We start from the raw sequence: 16,768 nt of genomic DNA on the forward strand, positions 1-16,768 counted from the left end.
TCATTTCTGCCAGCTCAGTCCTCGCCCCGAGACGCAATAGCACGGCTTCCGTTACCGGCCCAATGAAGCGACATGCCGCTGTCGGTCGCAACCCGGCTCCGTGGGCGTCTCTCATCCCATCCCCCGCGGCTCGGCAAGGCGATCGCGTGGGAGAGCGACTATCTCTTCGCCCTTTTCGGGAAGCCCTTCGACTCGCCCGAGCGATGTGCCTCCATTAAACCGGCTTTTCTTCGGAGCTCCCTTAGTAGGGGTTCTAGCTTAGGCTAAGCCATCGCGCTTATCGTACCTATGTTGTTTTGGTTGGACGCCTGCCTTGAATGAAGGGTATGACGGAAGCTAAAGGGAGGAGAGAGCAGTGCAGACGCGGCCAAATGCGCCCGCGGTTGGTCTAGTCCCGTGTGGTCTTGGGACTGCGGTATCGCTGCTTTTCGTATGGTGCCACTCCGGCACTTGGGACTCAAGCTGGCGTAAGATTTCGAGTGAACTAAGACGACAAAGCCGCTATTATATCGCACCGTTAATCACTAAATCATTTAGCTCCCGTTGTCGGCGCGCGTGGGTGACCTAGACGCCAGGATACAGGGAGAACAAGTAGGCGAACTTGAACGAACTTTGGCGAAACTTTTAGTTCATCCCACCGTAGAGCCTACGTGATGCGGTCCGCCGGACCAGCGCATGCATCAACAAGCGTCTTCATAGTCTCGCGGTGGGCGAAGCCATTGTGCGTCGCGAAGGAGCCAAATTATTCCGGAGCCCTCCACTACGGCACCTGTCAGCCTAACTTTAAGGTCGAGACGCTCACGACCTACCACGAGGTCATACAGCACTACAGGTTAGGACGGCGGAAATATCCACTCCCGAATAGGTCCCTCACGTCCGGAGAGGCAGTCACCTGGCGCCGCCTGCAAGCCAAGAACCACATGTCTCCAAGATGGCGATACCTCACGCAAACGGGAAATGCGGAGGAGCAACTCTGCAGATTCTGTAATAACTTAGAAACTCTAAGACATATCCTGTGGGAGTGCAGCGACTTCCCGGGATATAATTTATTCACGGACGAAGAAGCATGTGAGACCGCTCTTCATAGCGAAGACCTGACGACACAAGCCAACATTGTCCGTCTGGCAGCCGAAGCTGCAAACCGCTTCGTCTACGAACCCCTGCCCCTTAGGGTGACATCGGGCTTCCTGGACGCCTGCGAGCGGCAACGGAGCTCCGGTGTCACCCCCTTACGGACAATAAAAGTTTTCACCACCACCACTACCGTGTTGTTTCGATTTCCCCAGGTTGGAAGCATAAAACCAGCGGAAAAGACGCAAGCATAGTAGAGGCACTTGGGACGACGTTGGCGGCACAGTCCGTTCGTTGGCCCTGACTGGTTTTAGTGAGTATACGTATTCAATGAGTGGCAGTAGAGCAGCGCCGCCAACCGAGCTCACCAGGGGCCGCTGTTCCGCACTTGGAGCGGCGTGCCCAGCCGACGGAGGGATTTGTTTTCGGCGATGGGGTGGCGTGCGTGGGCCGCCCGCACGCGCACTCGCGTGCCCCTCGCCATTAGCGACGTGTCCGCCCCCGCCGACGAGTGCTTCGCGCCCGTGCGCGTCGTGACACACGAGGTAAGGGCGCCTCGTCCTCTGGTCGAAGATGGTACTTCGTGGTGCTTCTCGGAAAGCAGTATATATTTAAATGTGTGCTCTACATAGGTATACCTTTGCCGCACCGCACGCATTCAGAAATGCGACTCATCAGGCTGCGGCGCTGGCCGCGTGTTTTTACTCGAGGCGGAGGGTCGCGCGACCCGTCCGGTGTTCCGCAGAGCAACAAGGCATCTCTCTCTTTTTCCGTGGCATCAGTGCAGCGTGTTAGAAATTGAAGGCTACAGAGCGAGCCGCTTTCGCTTCCCTTCTGTTCTCCGCCCCAAAAAGGGAAGCCGTGAAAGAGACAAGTCTGCCCTCGTTTTAGCCGCGTAATAAATTTACTCCGCGCCTAAAATCGTTCCAGCAAATGGGCTCTTGTCACGCTCTTCGCGCCTCGGCAATTCAACGGCGGTGTTCGGCTTGCCCTAATCTCTTGCACGCGTTAATGGGTGATGATCGGTTTATTGACAGCTTCCATGGTCTTTTCGAGAGTCTCGGAAATTCACTAATTTTAGTAAGCTGCAAAGCGGCGCATTTGATCGCCCGTTTTTCGTTGCGCGTGTTATGATTTCTCTAGGTTGGAAGAATAAAACCAGCGGAAAAGACCCAGGCATAGTAGAGGCACTTGGGACGACGTTGGTCTGTCAGGTACTCAGATCACATATATACACCCTTCAGCGATAAAGGCCCGAAATACGCATACATAACAATTCTCGTGAAAAAAAAAGCAGCAAACAACACCGAAGGAAAGACGCCTCTCATTATACCGCGTTTTCGACAGTTATCTGTACATGCTTTAAAGAGCTTTAAAATCTTATTTCCTTGTCGAACAAGCTCACTGACGTGTCACGAACACATGCATGTGTGTTTTAGAACGCAGCTCTTAGACGCCCGTTCTTCGTTGTTGTTAGCCTTACAAAAGATGGCACGTACACACACTGGGGGATCGGCCAAGAATCGGGAGGCAGAGGTTGCTACGGCTTCCGCATCGACGTAGTCGTCCGCGTCGTCGTCAAGAGTTGTGCTCAAACATCGCATTACCGACTAAATTAAGGATCCGTCAATTTTTTTGGTGAGATGGTATGCCTCCAAAATTTCACGCTGGCTCCTCGTTTTTCCATGCCCAAGAATGGTAGTGTTCTTAAATGGGCCGTGAAAAACAACTTCAGTGCATTGTTTTGCTAGTTGGTTGCACAGAGTGAGTTATAGTGATGCTATCAGCATCGGTCGTACCGCGTATCTGATTCGAGCCAATGCATTCTACGAGCGTTCGTTTCGGTCCCTCAAAAGCTTCGCAAGCAGCGTGGGGTTGAGGTCGCTCAAGTGCAGGCCGCGGTTCTATGCGAGAACTTCGTTGTCGGAATCGGGCCATTGTACGTTGGTGCAAACGACGGCTGATAGAGGCCTTCAGTGTCCGGCCGGCAGTAGTTTTCATTTCGGCTGCTGCTAAGCAGCGCTCGCCGACAGCAGTCCCAGAATCCTCGTTTCCGTTTCCGCCGCTTTACGTCGTCAGAGAGTCCAGAGTTAGAATCGTAGCAGCGGGAAAAAAGTTTTTCAACTTCGAATCCAAATCTCTTAGCAATAAATGCACCTTTCGCTGCCGGACAAGCGGCAACAAAGTCACAAAATGAGGAAGTATCGGATTTTATTGACAAAAAAAAAATGATAGCGTTGTCTTTTTAAGTAACGGAGAGCGCTTGTGCATCCTGCAGTGCGAGGCAGATTCACCCCGACAAGGCATGGTTCTCCGTCAGGGCCCTTTCAAGAGAGTGAACTCGTAGCCGCCTTCTTGGTTTCCGGGTTCGAACCCGACCGCGGCGGCTCAGTTTTTATGGAGGAAAAACACTAAGGCGCCCGTGTGCTGTGCGATGTCAGTGCACGTTAAAGATCCCCAGGTGGTCAAATTATTCCGGAGCCCTCCACTACGGCACCTATTTCTTCTTTCACTCCCTCCCTTATCCCTTCCCATACGGCGCGGTTCAGGTGTCCAACGATATATGACACAGATACCGCGCCATTTCCTTCCTCAAAAACTAATTATTATTATTATAAGCGAACCAGGCACGGCCGGAGCCCTCCACTACGGCACCTCTTTCTCCCTTTCTTCTTTCACTCCCTCCTTTATCCCCTCCCTTACGGCGCGGTCCAGGTGTCCTACGATATATGAGACAGATACTGCGCCATTTTCTTTCCCCCAAAACCAACCAACCAACCAATTATTATTATTAGCCGCCTTCTCGGAGGAATGATTTCCACTCACACTGGCTCGGAACCGATTCGTTTCGTGCGAAGGCTTTAACCATGTTGGGGCTCATTTCATTCCTATCTCTTATCCCTATCTGACCTTATTGTAAGCTGCCAGGGTGGCACCAACCACGGTTTGTGTGGCGCTAATGAGCACTCTCAAGATTAAAATGCATTTAACTGAAGGTAACCACTTCGGCGAGTAGAAGATGGGAGAGCCGCCACCGTATAGTGTTGGCGGACCAGCGCACGGGGCATTCGGCTCCCACATGCGGTTCTACTCGCGGTCATATTGTCTTCTGCACAGAATGACCACTTGGAAGAATGTATTAGTAGTTCCGCATTTTTTTTTTCATATATCGGGTCAAATACCACCAGAACTAACTTTCAAAGGGACCCAGGCGAATGTTTCAGTGAAGTGAAAGTTTGCTTCTCTGAAGTAACCACGCCCCAGCTTATTTCTATGAAGAAGTAATGAGTAATTGTGAAGTATTTAAAGGGTTCTTAAAATTGATTTTAATAATAAGTCGAAGTAATTAAATTGTGAAGTATTGAAATGATTCCCAAAAAACATTTATTTTACAATACAGTCGAAACCGGACGTATTGAACTCGAAGGGGTTCGCGAAGTAGATCAATATATCAATATTTCGGTACATAAAAATGGCATCAGATAAGCTTGTCTGTAATGTACAAGCAAGAATACATTGTTCGCACGCCAGTGATCCTTTTCTTGCAGCGACGTGCCGTCCGCCGAAGTGCTGACATGATGCATTCTGTCTTGGGCGCAGTACTTCAGTGTTCTAAAAAATTTTCGCTTGAACTGACGGTTGCAGTGTGCTAAATTTCGTTCATCTGAGTTTCGTTTGCTGTGGGTACAACGGCATTTCGTGGGGCACATCCGCAAAATTTCTTCGTAACGTTCGTTCAAGCGTGCATGGTTTACACACGGCTTTGGACTGACTGCTTATTTTTGTCTTGCTCCGTGCGCCAGCACAAACGACACGTTGAAACAACATTTGAACATTTGAAACAACAACATCACATTTCAGACTCCGAATGGAATTCGGACTGGGTTGTAATCCTTCAACATTGCGATAGCGCTGCTGCTGTAATGTTTTGTTGTCTTCTTTGTGTGTGTGCTCGTTTTACTCTCGTATGGGCATTTGACTAAAGTTACACCGGACGGACCCGTTACATATCGTTTCGCGGTATGTCAGACGGACCCATCCCGTTTCATAAGCCCGCTCCTGGTTCTGCTACGTGCATGACAAACACCACGTCTTCATTTCGGCTGCCCCATTTGCCGCGCGTCGTTGGGTTTCAGCCCAACAGAAATCCAGCCATAAGAGCACCTTCTGGGCACACTCCCATCTGGAGTATACTGGAAATGCCGTTTTCCAGCTGGGTGCAAAAATGTTCCAGCTTTACATGATTTCCGGTTTGATAACCCAACAGGAATCGGCATTTTCCACCTGGAGACAGGGGACCTTCTAGCTGAAATTGAATGGACCCTGCTGAAATCTATCCTAGATGGTCATGATTTCCATTTCCATAATACAGCTGCAAATGGCGCGCGAACTGCAAAATTACTTCTGGCTGTTTTCATGCGAGCATGAGGCGCATGTGCTTTTCAGCTCTGTGCCGATCGATGGCCGCTTGGTGAAATTGGAGGCTTCGACGAGCCACCGCAGTCCTCCACTTGGAAGGGAGTGCGCACCGCAGTGGTGCGCGTGCCATTAGGCGACGTCCGTGGGCGGGGCCCTTCTGCTCGCGAGCTCGACCCTGGTCCCCAGACCAGGGCGAATTGTTCTTCTACTGTGGCTGTGCTTGGGTGGATCTTAATGAGTATAATTACTCCGTTATTGCAAGCTCGAATCCGCCGGTGTTTACACTCCTACATGCGCGAACTTTCGCGTGAAGTATCAAGCTACGAAGTGGGCGCTTTGCAATCGTCACACGGGTTCCTCAAAAAAGGCGCTGTTTTCCCGGCAGTGGCCCGTATACACGCTTCCGGTCCTCCTGTGCACCTACATTTTTTTTTTTATTGTGGAGCATCTCTTCGTTTTCGCAGGCAAGGCGGTCTGGTCATCGCCGCACTATAGCACCGTGGGCCTCAGAATAATTTGACATGTACTATTGCTTTTACCATGGCTGTGATAATAATAATAATAATTGGTTTTTGGGGAAAGGAAGTGGCGCAGTATCTGTCTCATATATCGTTGGACACCTGAACCGCGCCTTAAGGGAAGGGATAAAGGAGGGAGTGAAAGAAGAAAGGAAGAAATAGGTGCCATAGTGGAGGCCATGGCTGTGAGACAGAATCGGAAAAAAATTTGAATACAAATACGAGCCAGACCGCGGCGGCCGCGTTTCGATTGAGACGAAACTCAAAAGGCGCCCGTGTTCTGTGCGATGTCAGTTCACGTTAATGATCCTCAGGTGGTCGAAATTATTCTGGAGCCCTCCACTACGGCCGCCTCTTTCTTCTTTCACTCCCACCTTCCTCCTTTCCCTTACGGCGCGGTTCCGGTGTCCGCCGAGATATGTGAAACAATTACTGCGCCATTTCCTTTCCTCAAATAACAATTTTAATCTTTTTTTTCAATGTGAACAGTAAATTTGCCGCTTAAGAATAGCCAGCATATTTCTTACCTATTACCCGAGTGTTCGATCCCCAGCCTATACCGCGGCTGCGCTTCAGAAGGCGGTGCAGAATCGCAGGCGGCGCAAATGCTGGCATATATACAAAGCACACCGAGGTGACAGATTACGAGACTGTTTACAAAGCTGTGTTGCGAAGGCGGCCAGCTAATGCGCATCCTTGCTGACGCACACACCTCTCTTTATGATTACATAAATGTTTTCACCACGTCGCTGCATGCGACGGCGCGAGTAAACAGCGGGGCTCGCCGCGCACCACTGCGCGCGCAGATGCCGGTCGGCGCCATTTGCGGGAGTGCTGGGATGTGTACCATTATGCGTGGACTTATGTTTGTGCATTTAGTTGTGACCACAGATTCTGCGTGCGTGGCACAAAAGCGTACGTCGCCTGACGAGAGGACGAGCTATGTTTCGTTGTCGCACCGCATCGATTATAAGGCAGGCGGACTTTGTAAAACTGTAGCGATAAGCTACAAATTAGCACATTATAGCTTTCGATTAGCCATTTAGTTTATCGCACACTCGATAACCTCTTTTCCCTCTCCCTCCCTGGAAAGGGCATTTCCCTCTCTCCACTTTGCCACAACGCGGCGGCCATTGAATTGAATTTTATGGAGCTAAATGAAATTTATTAAGCCAAATTAACTTAATTCGCTAAGTAGTTAAGGTCTGTTGCTGACGCTGTGAATTCCATGGTAGAATATGCAGGGATATATGTGGCTAAACCAATGCTGTGATAGCTTTCGCTGTAAAGTGGGCAGATTTCACTCTTGAAAGTCGCGATTGTGGACACTAACCTGCATATATATGCTTCGCGGGGAGAGCGCGGAGTAGCACATACGCACATATGTACGTTGGACGCGACTTTAGAGAGCTTTAGCTCTACCGTACCGTAAACACGGCAAGCCTGACAACCGTAACAACACATTCTCACAGCCGGGCCGCATTCTAACAGCCGGCTGTGAGAATGCGGTCTAAAGCCCGATTTGGGGGGAAAACCGGCCCAAAAACATCCGACGGAGGGGACGGAGCAAGCAAAAAACCGGCTGGCTGTGAGAATGTGGCCTGGCCTTAGCTAGGCCACATTCTCACAGCTGGTCTTAGGCCACATTCTTACAGCCGGTTTTTCAAGGCCACATTGGCCTTAGGCCACATTTCTCACAGCCGGATTTTCAAGGCCACATTCTCACAGCCGGTTTTTCGCTTGCTCCGTCGCCTCCGTCGCTCCCGCAGCCGACGGAGGGGGATGTTTTTGTACCTATTCCCCCCCCCCCCCCCAAATCGGGCGGCAGATGCCGCTGGGCCCTGCTCTACGTTTCCGTCGAGCGGCGGCGATGGAGCCCCACCCCATAAAAAACGCGCCAGTCACAGCGCGAGCTCGCCTGACGTGACCCATGGCTTGCCTGCTGCGAGCGAGAGATGGCGCTGGCGAGCGTCGAGGCTTTGGGTGCTTCGATGCCAGCGCAGCCTGGCTAAGGTGGCTAGCCTGGCGCTGGCATCGAGGCACCCTATCGCGGCTTTGACGGCGATGCGCGGGTGCGCGGGCGCAACCCCCATTTTTTTCTCCGTCGGGAGAAGCACGCGTCTTGCGCCCCGAAAAGCGCCCGCTGCCAATGACCAGAGAGCGGATAACGGTTTTATTTCATTTGGCAATATACGAGGCGTTCCAGCTAGACGAGTCTCCGACTGAGTTTTGTGTTTGCACTGGGCGCGGGATATACGATAAGCCAATTTTCACCTGTTGCGCTCAAGTTGCACTACTGTTGTGTATTTAGATTTCGCGCGGTCTTTTAGAGCTTGAAGAATAAATTACTCCGCTGGTACCTTGTTGCAAAAAAAGGAGTTAATATTTAAAAAGCTAGCTAGTCAGGCTAAAATAATTAACTGACTGTGCAGTGCGAAAAAGAAATTTGTTAGGTAGGGTTTAAACATGGTTATACCAAAGGTCCAGCAAAAGCATTTTGGCAATAGCCCAGACCAGATTGGAGATTGTCATTGTGGTGGGCATGTTCATTTATGGTTACACGCTTATTATGGTTGGACGCTCAGTTATGGTTGGTCCAAATTGGCCCAGGTCAAATTTTGGGGCTGGCCCGAGTCAAATTTAGAGACTGCCATCGTATTGAGCGCATTGAAATTAGCCTGAAAATTGATTTTGGTCCAAATCAATTAAGGTAAAATTTCGTGGGTGGGATGGGCAACATTTCGGAAATGACCGGGGTCTAATTTGGAGACACCATTGCATTGGACATAGTCAAAGTATGCTTGTCATCTGACTTGAGGTGTTGCTATGAAATCGCCAAGTGTCAAGGTCACTTCAATGTCATATACGCACACCGGACTGCAACTCAAGTTTTGCTTGAATAAAGAGCTACCTATCTGATATCGCAGAATAGGCCACACGGCCCTCAGCAGTACTGAGCCCATTTTACGCACCTAGGTCACTCCTTCATTTGTTAAAAATGTTGTTACATTTAGCTGGACACTTGTTCTATTTATATGGAGAGAGAGAGAAGGAGGGAGAGAGAAACATACAACAAAAGTTCATCCCTTTCCTCAACAAAACATTGGCTAGTTCGAGTACATACAGTAAATACGCAACTGTAAAATAAAAGCATTGGCGATAGACATGGTTGTACACATAGATGCATATCAGAATAAAATGCATTAAAACAGACAGGAATGTCATCAAAACGATCCAGTATGGAATGCTACTAGCCTGACGGATTTATCTCTTTCAGGCTTTCATTGAGTTCTGCTATAGGGAAAAATCTGAAAATTGGCATGTGTATTTCCAAAACCCCTTCTTTAACACACACAACAAAACCACAACATGACTGGTTCAAAATCTTTGGGAATGCACGCACGCCGCACATTTGCACACTCGCTGAATTACTCTTATACTCTAAAACCCACTTGTAAACTATCTGATTATCGTCCTTATTATCCGACGATGCTTCCGCAACTTAAGCGCAGCTACACTGCAGAGCAGAAAAACGAACTCAGATAAAAAACAACACAAAGACAGTAAAGAGAAGCAAGAAGCATAATAACAGGGAAGAGATGAGAACAATGGAGTAATAAAAAAGCGTTTCAAAGGAATAACATTGAAGAAGGCCGCCACCAACCCGCCGAGCTGACGAATTTTTGCCGCTTCCTCCGATGAAAGATGCTTTAAAACTTGTTCACTTGTTGCTAGCTTTTAGGGCCTCATTGTTTCAATTAGCCGATACTGGTAAAATATTCTTCAAACTGTTTTGCTAGCTTAATTTTCGAACATTAGTATTAAGACCAATCTAGACCCTGGAAAACCATTCCTGTATTGATAACAAAGTTCATTACCCCCTACATATGTTCGATTTCATTCATATTGGCCAGAATAATGTGAATGCAGTGCATGTAGTGCTTTAATAGTAGCTTGCTATATATGTATAAATATGTTTTGGTGCTGTAAGCATGCTGTTTTGCTGTAAAAACTTTGGAGTTGCACGAAGTTATTCAACTAACTTCAAACTTTTGCCACCGCTTGTGAGATCGCACTGTTTTTTCTGTGATAATAGTCAAGCAGAGCAAAGACCAAGCAGACAACAGACGACTTTCACTGCACCTCCGGCATTTCCTTCGGACTCCGTTGCTGCTGCCACCGTATTTTTTTTTCCACGCGGGAGAAAAAAAAAGCACTGACGTAGAGTCACGTGGGAGAAGCGAGCGCCCGCCCAAACTGGTTTGCCGGTGTCCAGCACCTCTTTCGATTAGAACACCGCACCGCTCCATTGCTGCCGTGGTTTTCGCCTCCGTCGCCGCCGCGCCGTAGAGGAGGCCGGCTGTGAGAATGTGGCCTGCTTGCCGTACGGCTGTCCAGCTATGTTAAAGCGCACCTTTAACCAATTCTGCATACGAGGGAAGTATATCTTTAGGAACTTCGGAGCCGCCCTGTATGGCTGTACATATCATAGGCCACAGTAAAGAAAATAAAAACTATTGATGTAAATTTTTCCGAATGCACATATATATGTACTTGCAAAATTTTGTTTTCAAAATGGTGGCACAGACACTGTTCACTGAGATACACGTGTTTGCATTTCCAAGGTGCATTTGAAATTAACTCTCGGATTAATGCCTCCGCGGTCCGTGCTTCGTCGACTCGGTTGTTGGTTGAGCCCATGGGCGCCGTATTCAAGGGGGACGGTCGCCTCCCTCCAAAGTGAAAAAATTTACACAAGAAAACCGTGTGAGGCTCCATTTCGAAAAAAAAAAAAATATCCGAGAAAATACATACTATATGCACGGAGGACATTTCCTCCAACACTTTCTGACCCATCAATTGTTTGACCTGAATGCCATCGAAATGTTGTGTAGTGGCACAACACCGGCATTTGAGTCGAGTGAGAAATACCAGTGTGGTAGTGCCCTAGCGGTGCACTTCGCCAGTTCCTGCGCGCTTACGTCATTGGTGGGGGCCGCGCGCGCTGTTTGACGACCATGTTTGTATTGCGTTGACCGTCCCGTGGACCCCCGAAGAGTGTGTTCGATATCCGCTTGAACAACCCGGCCGTGCTTCGCAGGAGGGCAAGCTTCGCGACTCGGTGTCCATGGGTGCACCGGACGTGCCCCTGGAGGAGAAGACCGTTACGGTGCTGTACGGGCCGGACCTGGTGAACGTGAGTGCCATCAGCTTCTGCGGCACAAGCCGCGAGACAGCGCAGCTCTGGACCGACGAACTGCTGAGCATGGCGTACAACCTGCTGTCCCTGAACGCACCGGCGGCCACCTTCTTGGAGAAAGCGCACACAAAGCTGCTGCTGTGCACCGATCGCGAGGGGCGACTGCCCGTCAAGAGCGTGCTGCGCATGTTCGCCCAGCACCGCGACGACCGCAAGCGGGTCGAGCGGGCCCTCGAGGCCGTCGGGCTGGCCGCCGGCAAGAACGACACGCTGGCGCCCGAGCGGCTCTGCCTTGACGTCTTCCTTCGCTTCTACCGGCACCTCGTGGGTCGCCAAGAGGTGAGGGCCTGCAGATTGAACTGCTTTGCCGTGCTTGAACGAGTCAGTTGTTGTTTCCAGCTTTGTTCCAGCATAGTTTCCAGCTTTGAAACTGCTCCTTGTGCAAAAATGGAGATGCTGATGTGTTCGTCAACAGGTCTTACTCTTAGTGTAGTAGAACCGAAGTACTGGATATGCACAGTTTGCAAACTGTGTAAAAGGCAATTAAGCACAAACAAGCTGATGACATAACACTGTTTTTGCCCTTTGCGCCACTGATGTACATTATAGAGTCGAAACCATGCTAGTTGAAGTTATCATGCGTTCTGTACCAGTTAGGGTTTGGCATTTTCATAATGAGCAAAATTATTTTGCTTCTTCGATCAACTGCCAACCAAGCCTTTTGTCTTTGCTTGTAGCTGTTTCCTGTATAATGTCTTCTAGTGCAATGTGCAATTTGACATTTTCATGTAAATAGCCCATTCCCATAGCCTTAAATGAGCACAATATACTATACTTTGGGCTTCTAAATGCAGCTTCAAGTTTCCCTTAGTATACACACTTTCTGGAAGGATATTTTTGTTCTTAATACACCTGCTACATTTTCATTTCAGTTAATTGTATCTTTTTTTAAATTCAATTTAATTTCTTGCAGCAAAGTGAACTTATTTGTATTAGTAACATATTATCAGTGTAAAATACAGGACATTCATTTGCAAGTGCAACAGCAGAAAAATTGTGTATGAAGAAGAAGACATGAAACACAATTTCTTGTGACTTATGCTGCAGCACTCATCACTAGGTTATTCACCATGTGCTAAAATATTCTCTTCCTGCTCTGTGTACCTCAGCTTCCTTTCAAATTTCATTCGACGTCAAGAGCATGGTGTGATTTGTCTTGAACTGATGTACCATATATTCTATATCACTCTGTACAGCTTCAAAGAAAAGTGAATGAAATGTCAAGACAGATACGCTTGGTCCTTTTGTCTTTCGTTGTTTCTCTAAACTTACGAATATCATTTATATAGATCATTACAGAGATCCTTTGCCAGAGGTTAGTAATAGGTCCAGTACTGGATGCAGCTTTTGGTTTGACAATCCAGAGCAACAAAAAATGCAATGAAAAATATGCTCAACAATAGTAGCACAAAAAGAGAAAGTATTAACATAGAGACCACAAAGAAACACGATTGCAAAATTCCACTTCTTGGTGCATGTCAAGTTAGATTAGTGACGCCGTTAGACTGCATCTCACATGCAAAACATTGTTTCCTGTACAGGCTAATGGTAGGCTTTAACAAAAAAAAAATTTGCTCAGTGCTCTTAGTAGTGCGAGGTAAATATAGAGTAGAGGAGGAGATGGCTTTCTATATTTTTACCCCAGTAAAACTAAGCCATCAGAGACCGTAGTGGTTGTTAGAGATAATGGAAGGAAGCTTTTCTTGTCAGGGAATGCGGATACTGGGTGGAGGCAGTGTCAACAAAGCTAAAGAAAGTTTTTTCCTTTCCCTGTTTTTTGTGCTTCGCCACTACTTGTTGTACTACAAAGGCAGTTGTTTGATTATCTTGGAGTAACATATTGGCATGCATACTTGTCCAGTCTTAAAACTTAACTGTTGTAGTCGAAATCAAGAGGAAGTTATGGGCTTGGGCAGAGCATGTAATGCGAAGGCAAGATAACCGCTGGTCCTCAAGGGTAATGGAGTGGATTCCAAGAGAATGCAAGCGTAGCAGGGGGCGGCAGAAGGTTAGGTGGGCGGATGAGATTAGGAAGTTCACGCGGATACGGTGCCCACTGCTGGCAAAGGACAGAGTTAATTGGAGAGACATGGGAGAGGCCTTTTCCCTGCAGTGGGCGTAGTCAGGCTGATGATGATGTTAATTGTTAAAGGGACCCTGAAATGATTACTATGGGCATATTGTAGTGCAACAGATCTGTAGAGATGGTCTCTGTCAGTATTCGAGTAAAATTTCAAACCTCTGCGTAAACCCTATAGTTTAAAAATAATTTCTATACATTCGCTGCCGCAGTAGCTCGCAACCGATTAAGGCGACACATCTCCACACATCAGGGACGTTCCCTACCCTGATGACGTCAGCGGGCAGACTGGGCAAGCTTCAAGGCTGGCCCTTGTGCCCACTGATGTCATTGGGGTACGAGACGCGCTGTGAGGTGTGGAGGTGTGTCGCCTTAATTGGTTGCGAGTTACTGCGGCAGCGAATGTATAGAAATTATTTTTAAACTATAGGGTTTACGCAGAGGTTTGAAATTTGACTCGAATACTGACAGAGACCACCTCTACAGATCTGTTACATTACAATATGCCCATCAAAATCATTTCAAGGTCCCTTTAAGTGGCGCAACAAAACACCGCTCATTTATATTTTTATGTGGTTTCTGGCAGCAGTTTTATGCAGTTTCCTCGTCTCAGAGGAAATGCAATATTTTTGTTGTTTTCGTGCATTGCCCTAACATCTGTATTGCATTTGTTCAAAAATGGAGCAGTCAACAGCAGTCTGGCACACCATCTTTGGGCATTGCATTAAGCAGATCACTGTGTAGCACAAGGTTATTCATAAGAGAGCATCCCTTATAGAGAGCACGCAAGATATTGTATTACAGTGGCTTGCACTGAATGAATGCCCAAGAGGTTCTGCAGCTGACAGATAGAGCTTAATATATTTGAATTGTCCATGGTAAATAGGATTTTTTCTTGAAATAATTTTTCATTGCACTTGTGGTTGAAGGTTTACCCTGGTAACTAAACTAGCAATGCTACAGTGTCTTTCCTGAGTTGTTGGAGTGTAGAATCAGAATGCTTAGTTCTGAATTCACCTTCGCTTGCTTATTAGGTGCTTTGGGTAGCAACTCCAAATTGATTTTTTTTTTTTGCTAGAGAAGCGGTTTGACAACTTTAAAGTATTCCATATGTGGTAACTCAAAACGTGAGTGTGTTCTTCAGCACAATTTTCATTAATTTAGACTTCTTCGAAATTGAACCAGCTTGTTTCTTTAGATTGAGGTTGCTTGCAGATGTGACGCCTAAGTACCTTTCTTGATCACATTCATGTTTATTCAAATAAATATGTGTGTAGAAGGAAAGAAGGCTGACTGCTTGACCATTTCATGCATAATACGTGTAACAATACAGTAAGCACCAAGCACCCAGTACATTAATGGAGTCTTAAGTATATTGAAATAGATGCCTTAAAGAACAACGTGAATGGTTGAAATCTACTTTGGTATCTTGCAGTTTAGTGGCAGCATGCTCATCTTGTCTGTTAACTTTCACTTGTGGAGACATTTCTTTGGTGTCTTCTGAAGTTAGATGAAGTGGCCTTTCTCTGTACAAGGTCTGGTTAGGGGTCTTGACAGGGCTTGGCTGGCAGTGCCGGGAGGCAGTGCAGGTACAAATTTATGAAGCAGAGTGAACTGATTTGTTGTAAGAACAAATAAGAAGTGTGTACTTTCTATTTGCTTACATTGTATTTCATTACCATTTGTCCATTTGTGTCTCCGCTAAGTAAAATGAAGTGGCTGCTTCTTGTTTGCAAATGTAATGCATTTGTATTTTGTTGTGTTTATGTTGTGTTGTGTTTATCTTTATGTCATGCATAGATGCCACGTAATGAATGCCACATAATGCATCGTTCTTTTTTAGAGAGGTGGTTTGTACACATTTATGACATTGCAAACTTAATTTTTATGAGGCAATATAAATATGCTGTTTTTAACATCTTGCTGCGTAAAGCGTCCTTCAAGCACTCGGCAACTATCTTGAGGTGGCTGCTTCACGAACCTTTGTTCTTATTTGCATGCCATAGTAACTATTGTGTACACTTGGAATTTGCAGCTCCACTTTGTGAAACTTGTGCATTATGAAATTTTGCCTGATTAAACATAGGTGAGAAGGAAAGCTCTAAACACCATGTTGCACGTGTCACACCTAGGACCCTTACTGTGTGGTTCTCCTTCCAGGTGGACGCCATCTTTGAGCGCCTGTGTGGCGGCTCCAAGAAGAAAGCCATGACGGTCGACCAGCTGGTGGACTTCCTTAACAAGGAGCAGCGGGATCCAAGGCTCAACGAAATACTCTACCCTTATGCCAACCCAGCTCGGGCCAGGGACCTCATTGGTAGGTGCTAGCTGTCATGGTGGCTGAGTGGTTATGGTGCTCGGCTGCTGACCCAAAAGATGCGCGTTCGCCATGGAAGTCGCCGGAGATGAAATGCCAGAGACCTGTGCACAGTGTGATGTCAGTGCACGTTTTAGAGCCTCATGTGGCCAACATCATCCAGAGCCCTCTACTGCGGCGTTCCTTGTGGCCTGGGTTGCTTTGGAACGTTAAATCCCATAAACCAACTAAACCATTATTGGTAGGTGTGCTCACAAAGTGGCAGCCTATTGGCGCTGCATCAGTGGCAAAACCTCAGCATATACTCATTGTTTGGTTGCAAGATTGAAAGCACTGAAAGGCTGAGAACCTATTCATGTGCATGTGTGTCATAGTAGGTACCAGTATCCTTGGCTACTTTAGATACTGCCAAGATGTCGCTGTGCTTGGTGTGCATCTCACAACTGTTAGTAATAAGTTACTGATTCTATGCCTTAGCCAAAGGAAAGTAATAGCAGTGGCGCACATCATAAGGGGGGCTCCAGGTTCATTCCAGTTCCCTGCAGGTTCTTTGAAGTGTGTTGTAATTTCTGTATACAAGAATCTTAATATTTTGCGTTTTTAGATGTGGTCGCACTGACAGTGTCAAGCCCACAATCTCATGCTCGGTGGCTGAATGCCGCAATTAACCAATCAGTAGAGTTTTTCCCCTTTCAGAGTTTTATTCTTTTTTAGAGCTTATTATTTTTTTCATAAGTTTGAAGATTGTTTGGTTAAGTATTCATTTCATGGTGCAGACTTTCTCAAATTTTATTTCTTCGTTTTAAGCCTTGGAGTACAAGTGTTGCGATGCATAGGTGAGGAGCATCATTACAAAAACCTTCACTGAACAACTAGCAGCAAAAATATGTGAAGGAAGCCAAGAGTCACCGAAACCAAAGATCTAGAGGATGTTTTTTTTATTCTGGTGTTAATAAATTGAAGATTAATATAGTGCAGTTATTTTTTGCTTAAAGGTAATTGATTAGAAAGCAGAAGAAAAAACAAAACATCCCTTTGGTGGGCTATGAACCCATGATCTCCAAATTTTGCAGCAAAAATATTGCATACAATTTGCTAAGCAG

General features: G+C 47.0%; 1 protein-coding gene across 2 annotated transcripts in view; it reads left to right on the forward strand.

Moving 5' to 3' along the window:
• The window catches only part of Plc21C (Phospholipase C at 21C), a 252,871-nt gene that overhangs the window by 161,010 nt on the left and 75,093 nt on the right, over window positions 1–16,768 (forward strand). For both annotated transcript variants that reach the window (XM_077664734.1, XM_077664735.1), the window contains exons 4-5: window positions 11,110–11,547; window positions 15,509–15,665. In XM_077664734.1, coding sequence (XP_077520860.1) covers window positions 11,110–11,547; window positions 15,509–15,665 — 595 coding nt within the window. The remainder of the gene's footprint in view (window positions 1–11,109; window positions 11,548–15,508; window positions 15,666–16,768) is intronic.

The sequence above is a fragment of the Amblyomma americanum genome, chromosome 5 (genome assembly GCF_052857255.1).
Source record: "Amblyomma americanum isolate KBUSLIRL-KWMA chromosome 5, ASM5285725v1, whole genome shotgun sequence".
In the NCBI taxonomy this organism is placed as follows: Eukaryota; Metazoa; Arthropoda; class Arachnida; order Ixodida; family Ixodidae; genus Amblyomma; species Amblyomma americanum.